At 39.9% G+C, this 21,095-nt stretch overlaps 2 protein-coding genes across 2 annotated transcripts; one reads left to right on the top strand and one right to left on the bottom strand.

Annotated features, from left to right (window-relative positions):
• Positions 1–24: 24 nt before the first annotated feature.
• ppat (phosphoribosyl pyrophosphate amidotransferase) lies at positions 25–14,282 on the bottom strand. The gene is made up of 12 exons (XM_042483087.1): positions 13,925–14,282; positions 13,458–13,703; positions 6,277–6,343; positions 4,849–5,055; positions 4,474–4,586; positions 4,248–4,393; positions 3,966–4,038; positions 3,711–3,862; positions 3,072–3,199; positions 2,739–2,960; positions 1,561–1,681; positions 25–893 (listed from the first exon to the last, which is right to left on the bottom strand). Exons 2-12 carry the CDS (start codon positions 13,583–13,585, stop codon positions 718–720), a joined length of 1,533 nt encoding a protein of 510 aa, XP_042339021.1. The 5' UTR covers positions 13,586–13,703; positions 13,925–14,282; the 3' UTR covers positions 25–717.
• On the top strand, positions 6,773–19,675 carry paics (phosphoribosylaminoimidazole carboxylase, phosphoribosylaminoimidazole succinocarboxamide synthetase). The gene is made up of 15 exons (XM_042483080.1): positions 6,773–7,211; positions 7,427–7,900; positions 8,658–8,717; positions 9,447–10,040; positions 11,312–11,389; positions 11,694–11,839; positions 14,269–14,311; positions 14,415–14,612; positions 16,231–16,409; positions 17,242–17,421; positions 17,522–17,635; positions 17,726–17,809; positions 18,843–19,023; positions 19,109–19,267; positions 19,360–19,675. The coding sequence occupies exons 1-15, from the start codon at positions 6,812–6,814 to the stop codon at positions 19,524–19,526; spliced, it is 3,057 nt and encodes a 1,018-aa protein (XP_042339014.1). The 5' UTR covers positions 6,773–6,811; the 3' UTR covers positions 19,527–19,675.
• The last annotated feature ends 1,420 nt before the right edge of the window (positions 19,676–21,095 follow it).

Here is a 21,095-nt window from a genome sequence, read left to right as displayed (position 1 = left end):
TGCATAAGTTAATACATCTTCATGGTTATTTCTTGTTATATCTGTTTATTAAAATAAAATTGTTGTCAAAATGCAGTTTCTGACAAAAAAGTATTTATGATTGCAGTTTATTATTCAACTTTTACATCATATTCATGTGCAGCTGAAAGTTTAGAAAACAATATATCCAACAGTCAGACCCAAAACAAAAGACCATAATGGATAAGTTTAGGTAAAGGTAGAAAAGTAAACATGATAAAGAAAATAAAGACAATTTAACTTTTGGTCACTAGCCTTGTGCGCTTTTCTGACACGGCAAATTCTACTAATGCTTTTGTCTTAAGGCTTAAAGTGTGAAACAGGTTTAAAGACTTTTCTAAAAGCGTTTACGTGGTAACCTTTGAAAACAAAAAGCATCAGTGTTGTGCAGTAAGACGAGAATGTGTAATCGCACCTTTTGTGACATCAGGGTGTCATCAACACTTCACTGCTGCAAGGTGAGACTGTAACTACTGGAGGTCTCCAACAGTAACATTTCCAGCATAAGTCAAAGGATCTCAGCAGGATAAAGACCCTCTGTAGAGGAAGCAGAAGCTGTGTGTATTTAACACGTATCTTAGTGTCCCAGATAGCAGTATTTAAATGCCAGTCTACACAGAACATTTCATTCATGTAACAGCTGTAGGAGTGTGTAGTAAACCCACAGTGCTGCTGCTGTAACTATAGCTGGTCATGGTGTTACCACTCCAGCTCTACTGGATATTTCCCAGTCAGACAGGCAGTGCAGTGGCCCACTCTCTTCCTGGACTTGTTACTGGAGCTGATCATCTCGTCCTTCTCCTGAAGGGAGGCGATTCCCTCCTGAACAGCTGATACCAGGCCCTCCACAGTCAGATACTGAACACTGGCAGCACCTACACAACAGTTCAAATGTTACTGAGATGCAACAAACTGATTATGAAGCCAGTTAAGGCAGCAAAGATCAAACGGAAAGATGGCGCATTGACTTCATTTTGTAATTATATATGAAGTTTGTCAAATATACTATACGGATCAAAAATTCAAGCACAACACTTTTGTTTTTGGTCTAATTTTTCACATTTTAAGCTAAATATCAAAGACTTTTTGACACACACAATAGTCGGGGCTGTCCGATATTGGTTTTTCAGAGTTGATACCGATAGGGATTATTAGTAGTTAATGAGACAGATAACCAATATTTGGAACCAATATGCATTTACAATACAAATGAAAATCTTTCTGTCAACATTTAGAGTTTGGAATATAACAAACTCCAACAAAAAAACTTTGTTTGACCAAAACTGAAATATTCAACATTAAATACAGCAAGTTCCCAACAACTACAAGTGATAAAATGTGCAAATTGATCTGTTGTGATCACCGTTTTTCTCAAGCAGTGACACTTCTGCTTTGCATCAAATTTGACAAAATGTGTCCACTGAGTGCATAAAAAGTCTTATATCTTTAACTTAAACCACTGAAAAATGGGAGGATTTTTTTTTTGTTCTGTGTACTACTTTGAACACTGTCAGTGAGATGTACTGCTGTATGAGTACTTACCAATGTATCCAGCAATGTTCTGAAACTCTGGCTTGTTGGCGATCAGCTCCTCCTTGGTTGGAATATTGATGCCCATGTAGCAAGGGTATCTGATCGGAGGAGAGGCAACCCTGATGTGGACCTGTAAGGGAGGAAATACAGGTCAGAATTTTACCTCGCTTTAGTTAAAAACACACAGCATTTAAGCGGCATGTGACGTAGAGCTGCAACAACTAAATCGATTGATTGATAAGTTGTCAACTATTAAATTAAATGCCAACTTGATAATTGATTTATCAGTTTGAGTAATGTTTTAGCTGGTTCCAGCCTCCTACGTGTGAATATTTTCAAGGTTTCTTCTCTTATATAAACTCAGTATCTTTAGGTTGCAGACACAGATACATTTGAGGATGTCATCTTTTGCTCTGGGAAACACTGTGTGACATTTTTCACATTTTCTGACAATTCATAGACCAAACAACTAACTGATAATTCAAAAATAACACTGAAAATAATTGTTAGTTTCAGCCCTTGCATGCAGCTTTTCAACATCTAATTTTCAACAATGTGTCAAGGAGAAATAATTGGTCAATCTAATATTTTGCCCCAGAGATTAGGTTGTAGAGGTTGTAAACACAGCTGGTTTATGACTGAATGGGAAACTTGTAAATATTTAGAAGACTTCTTTTTCCCCAGTGAATTGCAATGTGCTGCTCTGATTAATTTCTACAAGTTTAATATGATAAAACAATCAATCGCCTGCTCGGCTGAATCAGACACATCCTGACTCTTCTCATCTCATATAGCATAGTCACAATATGAAGGTTTCAGCTGTCGGTTCAATCATTAAATATCTTACCTTTATTGTGCAAAGTAGCCACAGTAAATAAACCTTATATTTTATAAAAGAGTATTATTTTCTTTTGACATTAGCGCAGTTGCTCTTAATTGCAATGTGTTGCTATTATAAAAATGCTGTGGAAAAACCCTGTTTTTTAAACAAGTTTTAGGGGACATGAAGAGGTTAAATCCAGTTATCGCATTACATTACATCTCTTTACGGTGATGCAGCCTTTAAAAATTGAGGAAAAGACGACACGCTATTATGATATCTTAAATCTAAGATAATATCCAGTCTCATTACACCAAATTAAAATAATATTGATTTATTGCCTAGCTATTATCCTCATTCAACACACCTCAGTTGCACCTGCTTCCTTCAGCAGTCTTATTATGGGGGCGATGGTGTTGCCTCTGACGATGGAGTCATCGATCAGCACCACTCGTTTCCCTGCAAAGTTGTCCGTCAAAGCCCCAAACTTCTTGGCAACACCCAGCTGCCTCAAGCGGGTGTTTGGTTGAATAAATGTTCTTCCGACGTAGCGGTTCTTGCACAGAACCTCTATATACGGCAGCCCAGACTGTGAGAGGAGGACAGGAAGAGGACAGCTTGAGAGGACAGCAGCTCGTGAGGAGGTGGGTGTATTACAGCATTTCTCTACAGAGTGAGAGCAGACAGCTTGCAGACAGACCTGCTGAGCGTAGCCCAGGGCAGCAGGGGTCGCAGACTCTGGCACAGTGCTGACCACGTCTGCGTCTGTTGGAGCCTCGATGGCTAACTGCCGACCACAGCGCTGCCTGACAGTGTAGACCATCTGCCCTGCAGTACAGGGGTATGAAATACTGAACATGCAACACTTTTACTTACACAAAGTATTTCAGTAATTCTACAAGAGGGCCAAACACACAACGAATACTTTACCCTCAAATTATCATTTGTATGTCAATTACTCACCCATGGTACCTTGTATCTGTGAGGAAAACTTGTTAAAATGAAGTAAAACGTAACTATGCTCTCTTCAAAGCCAAACTCCATTGACAAAGTTAGTCATTTTACCTGCTGAATACAGAGCCTGCTGGTCTACCACTGCAAAGTCATACAAAAAACAAACTAGCACATCATGGCAGAGGTAGACCAGCAGCCTCCATATTCAGTGAGTTAAAATGACTGTTTTTGTTAATGGCTTTGAAGAGTGCATAGATAGGTAGGTACTCATAGGCATATGAGTAGATAAACAATACACCATATAAGTTGTGTCAGAGTTTGTAAACAAATGTTTTGATTTACTTTTGCAGTGGTTTAAAGGATGATCAATAACAAATATTCAAACCTTCGAAAATAGAGTCTGGTCTAGCAAAGTAAACGTATTCAAATATGCAGAAGGCGGGAAGGTCTCCCTCGGGGCGAGGGACAACACTCAGAGATTTGACTCCATGCTTCGATATCTGGACGATCTCTCCTGGTAAGACTTCTCTGTAATACCTGAGAGCCAAGAAAGATGCATTAAAAGAAATGGTCATTAATAACACTTTCATTATAATGCAGAAAATATTGCATATTTGTTAAAAAAAAAAAAAAAACTAACTTGGCACCGATGGACTGGAAGCTGCAGGACTCTGATGACACAACCCAACCCTCAGTGTCCTCCTCTCCAGCACCTGACCAAAGGGACAAAGAATGAAGTTAATCATCTACCAGTTTACAAATCTGACCTCTGACGAAAAACCACTCTAGTTTAAGCACTGATAAGCCCTCGTGAGACCTTGCAGATATCAGTAGTAGACCTCAGGGTCTTCAAAGGACAAACATCTCTGTTTTAGTCTCTTTGATGTGACTGTAACGTGTAAAAAAAAACCAACATGAATACCTGAACTGTGCAGTTTAGAGATAGGAACAACCCTGCCGATGCAGAGGGGGCGGTTTCCGTAAGGGTCACGCACCGCATAGATGACATCTTTGAACATCACCAACAGCGAGTACGATGTCGGGGTCTCAGTCATCAGATTTTTTATTCTACAGTGAAAAAAAGAAGTATTTAAAATACTGTGGAAAGAACATCAAGCTTCAAGCTGCAACATCAAGTCAACACTGACCTGGCAACCCAGTCTGGTGCATCCCGCTCCTCCATTGGTGGAGTCAGTGCCAGGAGTTGGGTGATGAGCTCACTGTCTGAGCTGGTGGAGAGGCCCACACCATGGCGCATTACCTGCACACAATGATTGATTCAGAATACATATAAAGAGAAGTGTTATTTCATGCAGGTTGATGTCCATGCATATATTAATGTATGTTTTAAAGAAGAGAGTCATGACACACACAAGCATAACTCTGACAGATTAACGAGGGCTTATGCACACACTTTATAGAGGCCTGGTTTGTCATTGATAACATGCATCATACACTGCAGTTTTCCCAGGATGGGCCACTGATATGCATCAGGTCCAGTGAGTTAAAGGGGTCTTCCTCACCTTTTTCCGCAGGGCATCAGCATTAACAAGCTCTCCATTGTGTGCTACGGCAATCTTGCCATGCAGTGTGTCCACAACAAAGGGCTGGCAGTTCTGCAGCTCTGAGATCCCAGTGGTTGAATAGCGTGTGTGACAAATACCAAGGTTACCATAGCGCAGTTTCAGAAGAGCTTCGGGTGGGAAAGCAGTGCTCACTAATCCCATTCCCTAAAAAAAAAAAAAAACAAAGGCAAGAGGAATCTGATAAAGCTTTAGAGCAAACAGCACAACCATAAACTACCGTTTTAATGATGGAGTCAATGTAACTGGGATTTTATTGTGTAGATATGTGTACATTTTTATTCATGGTGCACCTTTGAAGGAGCTCAATATGACATTTGGAACAGTATAGCAGCGAACAGCTATTTGCTGTAATGGAAACCCTCCGACTGTTAGCTCTGTCAGCACTGTTGCCGCTGTTGGTACTGTTTGTGTTGTTAGCACTGGTAGCTGCTAACCACTGGCTCAGTCACTTTCATATTGAAAGCTAGTTGCAGGCAATCCAGAGATTCTTATCAGTGTTAGAGTCCGTGCTTGAATACAGTTATGTATGAGACATTACATGTTCCTTTTATAAAGAGGGATACATTACTCAATTACTCCATTTAGAAAATTTTAAAAAAACTAATCATTACGCTACATTTGCATTGCTATGCATCATCGCTTGAAAATAATTGTCACTTAATTGCAATAATATAACGTTAAACCTTCTGTATATCTGCACAAAACTATCAGGAGAATCTCAACGCAAAAAATGTAATTATATCAATATATAAAAGAAGATAGTCCTCCTGACACAACATATGCATTTTCTTAAAATAATGTATAATTTTGCCTTATAAAACAATGTAAAGAGTGGTCTTTCTAACTCCTTTAGATATTGACAGACTTTAACAAAAAAAAGTTTTATTTAGACAGTATATTAAGATTTAATAGGCCAACTAAAACTTACTCAAGTCGCTTGCTCTCCACACTGTGGCCTTAAAGCAGAGTAACCCAGCTTATTTGATGCGTTAATCACTACTGCAGTGGTTTATCCTCACAAAGAGCACAGACGGCCCTGAATGAAGAGCCTCTCCACCAGTGCAATAGACACGTCGCTGTTGTTGGCACATTTGTTGTTTTTTTTCCTATCTGTCCATAAAGCAGATAATTGAAGAACTTGTGTAACACAAGTAATAATATAATTGTTTGATTCGTGATTGTAAAGTGATTACTGTTAAATGTAATGTGGTTACAGTACTGAACACCCATCTGAATCATATACACACTCTGAATGCCATAAAGATCTCACTTAATAAAAAGCAGATTAAATGTGTTCTGTTTTTGAGTAGCGTAAGTTTAACTATGCTTCAAAACTGAGGGGCTTCTATGATTCACTGCTGTTACCTTGTGGGTTGTGTATGTGGGCGGACTGGCTCCATCACTTGTGACAATCCCGGCACTTTCCTGACCCCTGAGAAGACACAAAAAGTGGCATGTAAATCATAACTGTGTAAATACATCAGTAGGAGGTGAGTTTAACAATGAATGATCTTTCACTCTCTTTTCTGAAAGACTAAACATGAATAAACTTGTTTAATTCTCAAAGCTGGGTTGAGCCTTGAGGCAAACCAAACTGGTTTGTTTCTGGCAAAATGGATCAAGAATGAAGAGCAGAAAAAAAAACAAAAAAACGTCTGTTTCTCGGCTGTGGAGCTGCCATGTAAAGAGAGTCGCCTTGCTGCAGCTTCAGCCTATTTACCAAGCTGCTTCTCGGATTACAGTTGGTCCCGCCCCCTCGGCACACAGCTTAAGCCAGTGGTGAGGCTGCTTTTCAGCATGGAGGCGTTGCTTTCAGGCTTAACCGCCTGGTTGCCTAGGGAACCGGGCAGCAGAGACAGACGGATTGGGGAAAAGAAAGCGTTTCCAGGTCAGCTGAAACATGGAGAGAGGAGCAGAGAGACAAAGAGGAGGTGATAGGGAGGTGGCAGAGGAGAAAGGCTCGGTGGAGAGGCAGTGGGGGGAGGCAGAGGTGCTGGCTCTCATGACAGTGTGGGACGAAGTGGGAGCTCAGCACGTAGCTGAGAGCAGAACCACATTTGAGTTGATCTCAGAGCGTCTGAGGAGGCTCAGTGTTGTGCGCAGCTGGTGGGAGTGTCAGGCCAAGTGCAGGAGCCTGGGACTTCAGAGCAGGAAGCCTGACGCAACAGCAGCAGGCACTTCAACTAACTACAGCCCAGGAGTGGATGGAAGGCCAGCGGAGAGCTGGGAGGAAGAGGTGGAAGATGTGGGTAATCAAAGAGGAATCTACCCTTCCTCAGTCACTATCCCAATGCAGGAAGGTAAATGAAGGTTCAACCCCAACTGTAGCGCATACGACAATACTCGATACCTTTTATTTGACTGACAGATCAAAAGATAAACAAGCATGTCCGTCAAACTTGTTTTAGCCTCAAACTGAAGCCTTTTGTCTGTTTTAAACATTTTAAAAGCCAGATCCAACTTATTTTTAAATAAAAATTGAACCAAACATAACAATGTGTGCATGTGTGTGCAGGTATCAAGAGTCTAATCCACCGGGCTCTCCCTTACACTCCAAGCGTGGCTGAAGAGGGGGGCCGCCACTGGACAGACGATGAGGTGCGAGCGCTGTTGTGCATCTGGGCCGACCGGCGCATTCGAGAGCGCCTGAAGTGCACACTGCGCAACAAATCCATCTTCCAAGAGATGGCCCGTCTGATGCAAAGAAACTTTGGGGTGGTACGCAACTGGAAACAATGTCGAACTAAATACAAGAATTTGAAGTATGATTATAAGACTGCTAAAAGTGCTCATGCTGCTGGAGGCAGCAGCGCAGGAGGTCCGGGGAAGTACATGAAGTTCTTCGATGAAGTAGAAGCGATTCTGCTGGACCGTGGACTGGAGAACGGGACCATGGAGATGCAGAAGAGGTTATACGATGGAGAAACGGCGCCAGGGAGGCTGCAGACACCAGCCTCAGAGAGTGAGGTTGTCATTGAAATTGATGATGGTATGTATTCAGTGGGGATGTCCTGATCAGATTGGAAGGATCAGTATCCAGCCCAATCAATGCATTTTTTAGTAGACTGGGATTTGTTAATTTTAACAAGCTCCCTGCTTGATCCTTCATTTACGGCCACCGTCACAAACATCGTAAACAGAGTAGATTTGCAGCAGATATTCAGGTTTTTGGTTTGTGATGCTGCAACTCCAATAAATAGAAACTGATTTTTTTAAGTGGAACTGAATTTTTTGTTGCTCATATTTGAAAAAAGTTTTACTAAGTTTAGTTTACTAAGTTTTACTATAATGCTGTAATAAGCAGAATTGTAACCGATATTTTTTTGCTGCGACTGGGAATGTTAAAGTTCAGCTATAACACTACTGTGAAGTGGAAATGTGATTATATTACTCAGTTACAGTGTTCTGTTCTATAAATGTAGTGGATTTGAGAGCAATTTCTGAAGACATATTTTAGTTTTACTTGGTTATTTCAATTAAAAACAATAAATTCTGCACTAAGTTGAATTGTGATAGGAGCCATATAAAATATTTTTAGTTTGTTTACTTTGTTATTTTGTAAAAATAAAATGAAAAACCCTTAATGAAATGTTTTGATGCAGACATTTTTTTTCTTTTATTGTATTTTAGAGCGTTTAAACTGTTGACCATATACACTGGATTGATTTTTATATCATGGTTATGTATTCAAGGCTAAAAGAACAATCAATTTTTCTGGTTTTTTTTTTTTTTTTTTCAATTTTCAGATGACAACAGTGATGATTATGACATGGACGGAGACATGGAAGCGAAATGGAGAGGAACAGGTACGCCAGATGAATAACCAGTGCAGCTGACAATATGTTTTATTTTCTTAAATCTATTTTTTATTCACTCCAGATGCAAATCTAACACTGACTGACAGTGGTGGAATATAACTAAGTACATTTACTTAAATACTGTACTAAAGTATAACTTTTAGGTACTTTTTAAGTCACTACATTTATTGTAAAGTTTTGGTCACTAGTTACTTAAAAAAAAAAACCAATTTTGCATAAGGGGGGGGGGGGGTTTGGATTTTTTTTTTTTTTTGTATTGTTTTTTTTCCTGCATTGGGTACTTTTTGACATTTTTTTCCCAGTACAATTTTTTTCAAATCATAAAGAATTTATAAAATATGACTTTGTTAAAAAATTGTCTATTCAGTTATACAATTAGAACTGAATCAATTAGTTGATTAATCAATTAGCCAATGGACAGAAAATAATTTGGCAACTATTTTGATAAATATTTAAGTTATTTTAATTTTTTTCTTTTCTTTTTTTTAATAACTGTGAGTCCTTTCAGGGTGTTTTCTGCATGTTTGTTTTTTAGATTTCCTGCATTGGGCATTTTTACTTTTCATACTTCAAGTACATTTCCCTTATTATACTTACTTTTACTAAAGATTTAAACATTTTCCTTGCAGGACTTCTACTTTTATCGGAATATTTTTTTATATTGTAGTACTTTTACTTAAAAAAGGAACTAAATACTTGCTCCAACACTGCTCACAGATCCACCCAGCTCTGACCAGTTCCACGTGGTCACGGTGTCTGACACAGGCCGAAACTGGAGCGACCAGGAGGTGCGAGCGCTGATTCAAGTCTGGTCTGACGAGCGTGTGTGCAGGCAGCTGGAGAGCTCGACTAGAAAGAGAGACATCTTCGTCCAGATCTCCAACAGGTTAATGCAGCAGGGCATTGAACGCGACTGGAAGCAGTGCCACACCAAGTACAAGAACCTCAAGTACCTTTATCGCTCCCTTCAAAGAGGAAAGAGTGACGAAACTGACCCCAGGCGCCTCATGAGGTTCTACGATGAGGTGGACGCCATAATGAACCGCAAAACTAATGGCTCTCCACATGACACAGGAGCTGCAGATCATCCAGCAGATTCAGGCAGACTTATTGTGTTGGAGGGCTGTGAGGAGAACGATCACGTAGATGTGTATTTGACAAAGATGAACACAGTGTCGGGAGCAGCGGAGGACAGAACATGTAGTTCTGATTCTGTCTCGTCTATATGCCTCGATGTCACACCAAACAGCGAAGAACGGAGGCTGCCCGCAGTCCAGGAGCTTCCTCTGGATCAACAGCACAGATTAATGAGTGAGCCCAACATCTTTATTTATTCGTGTGTAGTCGGCAGGTGTTTGATTCAAACAATTCACGCATAGTGATACTATCCACTACCGAAATCCATTCACAAAACCTACAGAGGCAGAGGTTCACAGCAGCCACAGCTCAGCTCACATGTACAAATTCAATTTTATGACCCTTTAATTCAAGTCATGATCTTCCAAACTTTAACCAAAGTTTTATCAGCAAATGGCCAAGGTCGGAATCAAACCCGCAGCTCCTGCGGTGAGGACTTAGCCTCTGTACATGGGGTGCCCGCTCTACCAACTGAGCTATTGGGCGCTCCGGTGAACTGATCTTTTAAATGTTAGTCTGAAGGTCCTGTGTGTAGGATTTAGCAGTCAGGTTGTAGAACTACAACTACCGTGTGCCAAGTGTGTAGGAGAGCTATGGCGACTGATGCAAAAACACGAACATGTGAAAATGCAAATGGCCCTATCTAGACAGAGTATATTATTTGTGTGTTCTGGGCTACCGTAGAAACAACATGGCAGCCTCAGTGGAAGAGGACCCACTCCATGTGTAGATATAAACATCTCCTTTTAAGGTAACAAAAACACAATAAGTATTTTTTTCAGGTGATTATAAACTAACGAAAACAGTTCAGTATATAGAATATATACAATTTCTGCTCACGGTCAGCTGTAGGTCAGTGTTGGGCTATTGGCGAGCATCTAATGCCAGGAACCGTTGGCCCTTGTCGGCTTTTTTTTTTGGCCAATTTAGCATGTTGAATTGGCATTGGCAGAGCCCGTCAGTGAATAAATTACTCTGATTGGTGGTTCAATTCAGTGTATGGGAAGACAAACACTGAGTGATGAAATTAAACAAATGGCTAAACTACAGAGGGCATGATATTAGAACAAACTTATTACATAAGATTATTTTTTTAGCTATTGAGCTCTTTAGCAGAAGCAGTTCCTGATTGTGTGACTGTTCGCTGATGCATGATAAATATCCTTGCTGTTAATGTGCAAACTGGCTAACTGCTGTCAGTCCTTTGGTTTCCTTTTTTGAATGATGAATACAGACTATCGCTGCCTGCTGATATGAAGGTGTGTTAAGGTGCAATTTTTTGGCCGAGATACAGGCAACCTGAGGTGTTGCAACCAGTCCTTTTATCTGTTTGCTTTGTCTGGGCCTTCAGAAAATTCCTGAGATAAAATGGAAGTAAAAACGCTGGAATAAAAACACTGCAAACATCTTCTTATGTCCTGTTATCTTGTAACTGTTGCTTGCAGGCTCATCTGAAGCTCGAGTAAAGAGAGAGGATATCTCTTCGTCAAACAGAAGAATGAAGAGAAAAGCTGTGGATCAAGGTTTGAAATGTGTCTCCTTCTGTAATCACTTTGTGCGTCACATGATGTCCACAATTGACTGAAGCTTTTGTAATTGCTGACTCAGTCCCATGATGTGCCACGGAGCCTCAAAATTTAATTACGGATAAGGGTACGGTTGTAACTGCTAACAAGAGGCACAACTCATGACGGTGTCCACCGTCAGACCGGGAGAAAAAGAAACTCTCCTCAACCATGATGATCTATGGCTTTTAACAAATAACAGCATTTGGTTAATGTAAGGATACGAATCTGACGTTAAAGCTACCTTTGTTCCCTTTTTCAGACCCCACACTCCAGACACCGGTAAAAAAACTGGACACTGGCTCTAACACGGAGGCCCATTGTAAAGAGGAGCAGGATCACATCCCGATAATGAAGATCAATTCAGTCTGTTCAATAGCCTCACCCAACCCATCCCCACTGAGAGAGGTAATCCCTGCTAATCTCATGTGATAAAACATTACACAACCAAAGTCAACTGAAAGAAAAGATAAAATCTTTAACAGGCTGCTTCTGTCGGCCGGAAGAAACTTTGTAAACTCACAGATAAAACATCTTGTTTTTAGCCTTAAGTGTTTGATCTTTTAAAGTTGCAATCTCTAGTTGATTTATTGATTACTTAAACAGAAAAACAGACCCTTTTTTGTCATTTTTCAAACAAAAACCCTCAAATGTGTGAATTTGATTCTTTTCTTTATTATGGATGATAAAAAACTAAACTATAGTTTTGAGCTTTTGGTCAAATTAAAGTGCAACTTCTGCATCTTTCAGCCTGGATGCTGTTTTCTCATGTTTTTCTGTCTAAACGACTGATGGTCCAGTAGGGCTGCAGCCAGCAGCCAGCAGCCGTGCAATGCCTGAAATGTCATCAAATGGGGCAATTGTGCGCATCACTGAACGTCCATTAAAAGTCGTTATTTTTGCCAAAGACAACGCTGGAACTGCAAGTGAAAGTTGGAGGAAGTGTTTGTGTGAAACAGTTTGTTCTGTTGAAGTGCAGAAAACTTGCAAAAATCTAAAAGATCAAAAAGAAAAATAACAATGGTTCATGTTTGCACATTCCTGAATGATGCCGCTGAAATGTCGCGCTACACTTTGCACAGTTTAGACACAATAATAAACAGACCTGATCGAGCAAAAGGTAAAGACAAAGTTCAGACACTTCTGATAACAACGTGAGCCTGTCTGAGGCAAAAATCAACATTTTTAATGAACGCACAGTAACAGAGCACAGTTGCCCCATTTAGTTAAATTACGAGCCTTGCACCAGTGCAGTCCTCTCTCTCAATAGTGGATCAATTTCAAAAGCTGTTTTTGACATCAGTCAGCTACACACAAAAGTATGGGGTAATGGGGAGCAGACTGAAAAATGCCAAATTTATCCTCTTATCTGACATTTTAGGGCATTTGTGCTTGAAAAATGACCAAACATATTTGGCAATTAGCGAAATAATAGCTGAATTTACCCTTTGAGCAAGCGATCTGATTCTGAATATATGCTTGGAAAAAAAGACATTTCTTTACACTTTAAAAACAGTATTTTGTAGACAGTGAGATAAATGCATCTGTTAATATTTGATAGAGAATCTGTGACTCGATGTTGAGTTTACGGTGACTTTTGTCACAGTGGCACAGTGACAGTATGGGGGAAATGTAAAGCATAGCTAGTTTGGGTGTTAGTTTTGTTGCTGTTGCTCTTTTAAGGACTTTGTAGCAGCAAAGTAATTCTTAAAGCCACATTTTATTTTCACCACAGATCCACAGCAAAATTGCTTCCAGACAGATTGGCTTAAACTAACGCAAACAAACATTTATGACATTTTTCCCCCCAAAAAGCAACACTTAGATGTTTGCTCCTCCGTCGTACCCAATTGTGATTTGTTAAGTTACATTTCAAACAAAATTTCCTCTTCCGTTTGACGAAGAGGGTCAATTTGACCGTTTTCAGACAAATTTACGAGTTTCTGTTTTGTTTACGCGGTCGGTGCCGGACGCTCATCCGTGACCGTTAAAGTTAGAAAAGTACACACACCTTTCGGTAACTTACCGGTGCTGTAACGCCACAAGCCCCAGGGTTAAGACCTGAGCCACCTCCAGCTGTGTGGGCCACTCTCCGGCTGCCACACACCCGAAAACCCCGCACTCCTCCCCGATACCGGACTCCTCAAACTCCATCCCGCCGCGGTCTGCCTCGGTCCTCCTTTGGCCCTGCGGACAGTCTCGTGCCTGGTTGCCTGGGCAATCGGCTCGTGCGCTCTGATGGTATATACGGAGCACGTGCAGCGAGCGTTTACTGTAGCGTACAACGTGGCTCGTTAAAACAACACAAACTCAGCTGACATTGTTGAAGTGAAAGTAAAAATCACGAGTGCGAACAAAAACGTAAGTGACAAAAATGCAGCTTTAACAGAATAAAGAGGCCAGTTTAACTGTTATCATATAAATTAAACAAAAATCAAACATGTTAACGTGACGAAACACACGTGGTATGTTACGATGAGGACAACAAATAACCTGAATCGGATCAATCGATTGCCCCAGATTGATTTCTCCTGATATATATATATTTTTTTCGAAAGATCAATCTTCTTGTCAAAGAGAAAATGGGGGGCAGTTATGTGGATAAACTCCAAAAAGTTCTTCTTCTTGCAAATATTTGATGTTGGAGCATCTTCCCCATCACGTGGTGACTGATGCGCTGCTGTGATTGGTTGTTTGAATGAATTAAGGGATGTGATTGGTTATCAGAGCACGTAAGACAGACTCCACTTCCCTCTTCTGCTGCCTGCACGCCTCCTGCTGCCTCTTCATCCTGCAACTTTTCAGAGTTCAGCGTGGGCTTTCATTTTGTCTTTTAGGACTGTCGGTTGTTAAATAACACCACCATGGCCTCCACACCAGGTACAGTACAATAATTTATGCATATTTGAGAGTTTACGATTTCTACGCAGTGTTAAACTTTGCATTTCCTCCCTTTTTGTGTGTGTGCGCATGTTTTTTTTAGAGTTGAACATCGGCCAGAAGCTAAATGAGGGAAAGACGAAGCAGATTTTTGAGATCGTGGACCAGCCTGGACTGGTTCTGGTCCAGTCCAAAGACCAGATCACAGCTGGGAATGCCGTGAGGAAAGATCAGATGGAGGGGAAAGCTGCCATCGCCAATAAAACCACGAGCTGCATATTCAAGTTGCTGCAGGAATCTGGTGAGACCTCAGTCAAGTTATTATAGATCCATTCAGAGGGAGTTTGGGGGCGGTTTGTGTCATAACGTTTCTGCGCCTGAGGCAAATTTACAACATGCTGAGAAACATGCTTCACCATTGTGAGTGTGTGAAAGGCACAGAGGTATAATTACAACCGGGTAAAGGTATGTTTTTATTTTTTTTATAAGCACTCCCTCACACAACTTTTTGTTTTAGCTCCTAGAGTCATCACCAGTATGAGTAATAGAGAAAAAGAATGTAATAATAATAATATTATTAATAATAAAATTTATTTGTATAGCACCTTTCATTCAAGAAATGCAGCCCAAAGTGCGTTACAACAAAGAAATTACGCACATCAAGTGCTTCACATGAAAAGACATAGGACATAATGGCACAATAAAAATGTAAAAATGAGATCAGGATAGAATACAAAAAATGCATTTTCACATGGATAAAACCCGCATGATAATAGACCCGGTGATATAACCCAGTAAAAACACAGAATTTTTACATTAATAAACATCAGTGTTTTTCACTAAACTCATCGCAGAGGGGCTGCTGACAACGGTGGCTGATGCACAGATGGCCATATCTAGAGCCAGTGTTTGGTTTGTCCGCTCTGGGCTACTGTAGAAATATGATGGAGCAACATGGACAAGGTGTGAACAAGGACCCGCTCCCCATGTACATATAGACAGCACATTCTAAGGTAAAAAAACACAACAATTTATATTTTCAGGTTATTTTTTTACTAAAGAAAACATACATTACACATTCCCTTAAATTCTACACACTTTACCTATTTAAAGATGACTAAATTGCATGTTTGTTATCATTCAAAACCCCAAACCAGCTTTTTTTTAAATATAAATACAGTAGACAGTTAACTTTCTGCAACTTTAATTTTTGTTAGTCACTTACGTATGTGAAGCTTGCAGGGGGATACGTGTGATACACTCTCAGTATGTAGAACATCTGCATTTGTCTTCCAATAAAACTGAAAAAATAGCAGACAACTTCTTTTATTGAGAAAATTAAAGTAATTTGCATAACATACTGATGCATAAAAATGTACCAGAATGCAGGAAATTAAGTGTTTGATGCTCAAAACTTTGTGTGTATTGTCATTAGCTCAGTTTGTTCTTAAGAGTACATTAACAACAAACACTTCTGAGCTGATCTCATGCATGCACATGCAGTTCTCACAGATCCATGCATCAATGTGTCATATGTAGGAGGAATGGTGCGAGCATGTTAGTAGCATTACAATAAAAAAAAAGCCCAGATTCTCCAAAATGACTCTCCATCTTGCTTTCATTTAAAGTAATTGGCTAAGTGTAACCCAAATGCCACTCATGAGTGTGGTAATTGCCGTCTTGTGACTTGAAATTTGCTGCGTATATTTCATCAGATCGTGACCGACCACATCCCGCTCATTTAACCTTAATTCTCGGGGCATGAGACAACGTGACAATCTTTGAAGTACTACTGTTTCAAACTTTTCAGATTTTACTTTGTTCACAGCTCTTGACACAATGATTTTTTTCTTTCGGAGCCCTGAAGGAGGGCTGTGAAATACTCTGAAGCCGATTTTAATGTCTGTCCTTTCGTCCAGGCATTAAGACGGCCTTTGTGAAGCAGCACTCGGACACAGCGTTCATCGCGGCCCACTGTGAGATGATTCCCATCGAGTGGGTTTGTCGCAGAGTGGCGACTGGCTCGTTCCTCAAGAGAAATCCAGGAGTCAAAGAAGGCTACCGCTTCTCCCCGCTCAAGATGGAGATGTTCTTCAAAGTGAGTCTCAGACCTCCAGTGTGTTGTTAAATGCTGTAACTTAAATCAAAATGTCGGAATCACTTCCACGGTTTCCTTTTAATTATATTTATGACATTAAAACAAAACACAACACACAAGATGCACCTTATTATCAGCGCCTCACAAACCATCAACCTGCCACAAAATGAGTCAAAAAACCAAAAACACAGAGACAAAGACACTATTACTAAAAAACAAAAAGTCAAAAGTCATCATGATCATTCGTCTTCTAAACATAACCTTAATGTAATCCATTATCTTTCATAGTCCTCAAATACTCCCTGTATATTTGTGATAACCTAAAATAATGTTTCAAAAAAGAGAGAAAATTCAAAATTCAATTCAAAAATAAATCTCTTAGCCAATAAAATAACTATATTTAAAATACCTGGACATCCATTTCTTAATTCACCAAGTATTACTGTTTGAGGGCTCGTTGGTAACAAAGGGGACTGTAAAGCTAGCCATTTTTAGGGGTCATCCGAAATGTCAGCACATGAAGACAAAATTGACAAAGATGCTAAAGATTTTCAGTTTCAGTTTTACAGAAGCGATAGTTTTGACCCTCTTCCAATCCCCCAAACAAAAGCATTTTCCTCGTGTATACAATTAGAATTTTAAATTGAAAGTATTGTGATTTAGTATCCATTATAGAATTATAAATTGGATTATACACCAGTCTCCATCGCAAAAGGGTATCAAATATCCCCTCCCAGTAAGACTGAAATTTATCTGGCTTATCATTCAAATTAAATGCCCTCAAGAAAAATCACTTTCATGTTTGAAGTAATGAGTTGCTGTTGTGTTTTAGGATGATGCCAACAACGACCCTCAGTGGTCAGAGGAGCAGCTGCTGGAGGCCAAATTCTGTCTGGCCGGGCTCCCCATCGGTCAGTGCGAGGTGGACATCATGAACCGCAGCACTGTGGCCATTTTTGAGATTCTGGAGAAAGCCTGGGCCACTCAGAACTGCACGCTGGTGGACATGAAGGTACGCCGGGCAGCGCCGCCCCCTGCTGGTTAATCCTATATCCTAGTGTGAGTCTTATTTTGGAGCTGCTTCACTGTTTTTGGATCTTTTATGTTTTTAGATCGAATTTGGCGTGAACGTGAAGACTCAAGAGATCGTCCTCGCTGATGTGATCGACAATGATTCGTGGAGGCTGTGGCCGGCTGGAGATCGAAGCCAGCAGAAGGATAAGCAGGTCAGGACGACTCTGTGGTGTTGTTAAATTTTGATGCTTTTAGAAAATTAAGATTAAAAACTGAAATATGTTGTTTTCCTCTCTCTCTAGGTGTACAGAGACCTTAAAGAAGTTACCCCCGAGGCGATGCAGATGGTGAAGAGAAACTTTGAGTGGGTCTCTGAGAGGGTCAAGGTACACTGAACCTACAAGTCGCGATCTGCTGTGTGTTTATTATCAGGACAGACTTTAGCTTTTTGTTTGCTTTTAATCAACAGAAAAGACACACACTAGTCATTAGAAACTATTATGTGAGCTTTTTAGTTTTGTCATTCAAATTCCTGAACCCTAAATCATTTTTTAAGGTAATTATCCCTTCTTACAGTTGCTTGGATTCTTATGTTTAAATGTTTTTTTTTACACCCAGGGTTGACTCTAGAAACAAACTTTAAAAGTGACTCTGAAGTTTTGAAAGAAGATATGATGCATTCATTCTTTTAAAAATGTTAGCTTTTGTTAGCTCGATATTGCTGATGTTTGACGGTTTTATGATTTATCATTATTATCCAGTATCACATGTGGTTGAATGTTGCATAGTCATGTTTACATGAACATAAACTGCGGGATTCCTAAAAAAAGTAAAAAAGTATTAAAATCCTTAAAGTTTCTGGTTTTTAGGGGGGAAAAATGGTGTTTTAGATAATAAACATAAATAGACATGGGCATTGAAAGGGCTTGAATTTATGTATTTTGTGCAAGAATCAAAATTTCAGTATCTCTTTTTTACTAACGTTTTCAAGTTTTGCTGCGTGGGTCTTGAATTTAACCCTTTGAAACCTCTGACATCACTTTTCTTGTGCTGCATTCAGATGTCTTAATCCATATTAAGACATCTTAATTATGTCTTAAGAATTTCAACCTTTGAACCCTGAGCAAATTGGTTAGACTTGTTTCCTTCAAAAACGTGAAGCATGAGCAGTTTTTTCAGGGCATTTTTGTTGTGTGTGTGTGTGTGTGTGTTTAACGTCTGTTTTTAAGGCGTTTTTTTTAAATGTATTTTTTGTGCTAATTTTCACATAATTTTAAATACAGCCAATTTGCCTAAGTTTCAAAATCTAAGAGAATTGGAAAAGTTCCTAAAAATTCTTTGAACTGGATGTGTAGGAAGGTGTTGGACCCTGATGCTGGGATGTGCGTGGAGCTTATGAGTGCTGCGTTGTGTTTCTAGCTGCTGCTGGAGACCCAGGCCAGCGGCAGGGTGGTGGTTCTGATGGGCTCCACCTCGGACATGGCTCACTGTGAAAAGATCAGAAAGGCCTGCACCTCCTACGGGATTCCCTGCATCCTGAGAGTCACCTCCGCACACAAAGGTCCAGACGAGACGCTCCGCATCAAAGCAGAATATGAAGGTGTGTACTCATTTTTTTCCTCCTTTCTAAAGATGTGAGGATTTACTTACTGATCATGTCATAATGTGTGCATGTTTTCCCTCAGGTGACGGCGTACCCACCGTGTTTGTGGCTGTAGCCGGCAGAAGTAACGGCCTCGGTCCCGTGATGTCTGGAAACACGGCGTATCCCGTCATCAACTGCCCACCTCTCACTCCAGACTGGGGTGCACAAGATGTCTGGTCGTCCCTCCGCATGCCAAGCGGTGGGCACAACACTTCATGTATTAAGTCTTAAAGTTTTAGTCCAGTTTTTCGTCATAGTAACCGAGTCTTACTTTGTTTCCTCCTCCTGCAGGTCTCGGCTGCTCCACCATCCTCTCCCCCGAGGCCGCTGCTCAGTTTGCCGCGCAGATCTTCGGGCTGACAGATCACCTGGTGTGGTGCAAACTGAGGGCCTCCATGCTCAACACCTGGGTGTCTCTCAAGCTGGCTGACAAGAAGTTGCAGGCCTGCAGCCTCTGAAGTGGCTCATGACCTGTCAGGGCTCCACTGTCTGTCAATGTCTTTGTTTACCATGAAAACCCACGAGCGGTACATCAAATCTACATGTACTTTCTCACACACTTAAATCATTCCATTAAAAAAAAGAAAATAAAAGCTTCTTAATTAAACACTTATGTGTGTATTTCATCCCAACGTGGTCCTTTTATCACTGTAAGACATTTTGATGTCACAGCTGGAAAAACGCAGCCATTGAAAACATGGTTGCAGTCCGTATAGGTGAGCGTGTTTCCTGATATCATGCATGCAGGCTCATGGCATCATTAACCAAATGTGTTTCACTTGTGCTTTTCCTGTCGTGAGAGGTCAAATATCTGCAATTAAAAAAGGTTTTCTGCGCACAAACATTGAAAATGATCAAATTTCACTTAAGGTAGTTGTTGAAAAATTTGGCTTATGTGCCTATTTGCTTTTTTTAGTAAAGTTGGGTAAGAAGATTTATACTGCTCTGTAAAATTTGAAGTTACAGCCAGTTAGCTTAGCATAATAACCAGAAACAGATTGTCTGGCTCTTTCCTAAAATAACGCTACACCTTTCCACAGCGACCAAGGATCCCGCAAATCCTCATTGAAGTAATTAATTTAAAAATTAGGCCTTAATTCGTATTAAATTGACTCAAATCTTTCAGAAGTCATAAAAATAATTCTGTTTAAGAAAAACAGAATAATTTCTCTAATGATTAGAGATATTTTGGACCAGGGCCTGAAACTACCATATCAAGACATGTTACACTAAAATTTCACACAAATGGCCCCAGAAGCTTTAAAAGGCTTCTGATGTTTTTTGATTCAACATTTTTCCATTTAAGAGTCTGGCAAATCTAATCTTTTTTTTCATTTCTCCACCAGAGCGGTTTTCTTGACAATGTGATGACAGAAAGTCCTTTTTTTTTTTTCGCAAGTCAAAAAGCTTGCCGGTGTAGATTGCAGTGGCAGAAGCTGCTATATGGGCCAAAGTGGGTTTTTCTTGCGAGTGGTCATTTTGTGATTTTTATCAGTGTAAACATGATTTGAGCTGATAAGAAGGTGTTGATATGTTAAGTAAACATGAAACAGACAATGTGGGACAAAAAAAAATCCCACAAATTGCAAGAAATCAGTAGTTTTAGATTTTTTTAAAAGCGAGGAACAAAAAAGCAGGAGAATGTTACATTTCAAATTGCAGAATTTTGAAATTAATATAATTTTTAAGCAGTTCTTTCGGTAATTTCCTTGTTATGTGTGTGTGTGTGTTTGTTTGGGGTTTTTTTTTCAAACTTCCATTTTTCTTTTGTTTTTTGGAGGCGTGGGTGCTTGTGTGTGTGTTTTTTTTGTTGATTTTTCTTTTTTGCTAATTTTCAGGTAATTTTCTTGTACTTTTTTAAAAAAAATGCTAATTTCTGGGTTATTTCTTATTGAGATATGGAGTTCATTTAACTGTCAAAGTGATTCAAAGAAATTCAGAAATCAAGCTGAAAATGGTTAAAGGAGACTGTCAGCAGCTCAGATGCATCTCATAAATGCACTGCATACAGGGCTGATGCAACCATT

This window comes from Plectropomus leopardus, chromosome 3 (genome assembly GCF_008729295.1).
Source record: "Plectropomus leopardus isolate mb chromosome 3, YSFRI_Pleo_2.0, whole genome shotgun sequence".
NCBI lineage: Eukaryota > Metazoa > Chordata > Actinopteri > Perciformes > Serranidae > Plectropomus > Plectropomus leopardus.
This window is presented reverse-complemented; position numbering and strand designations above follow the sequence as displayed.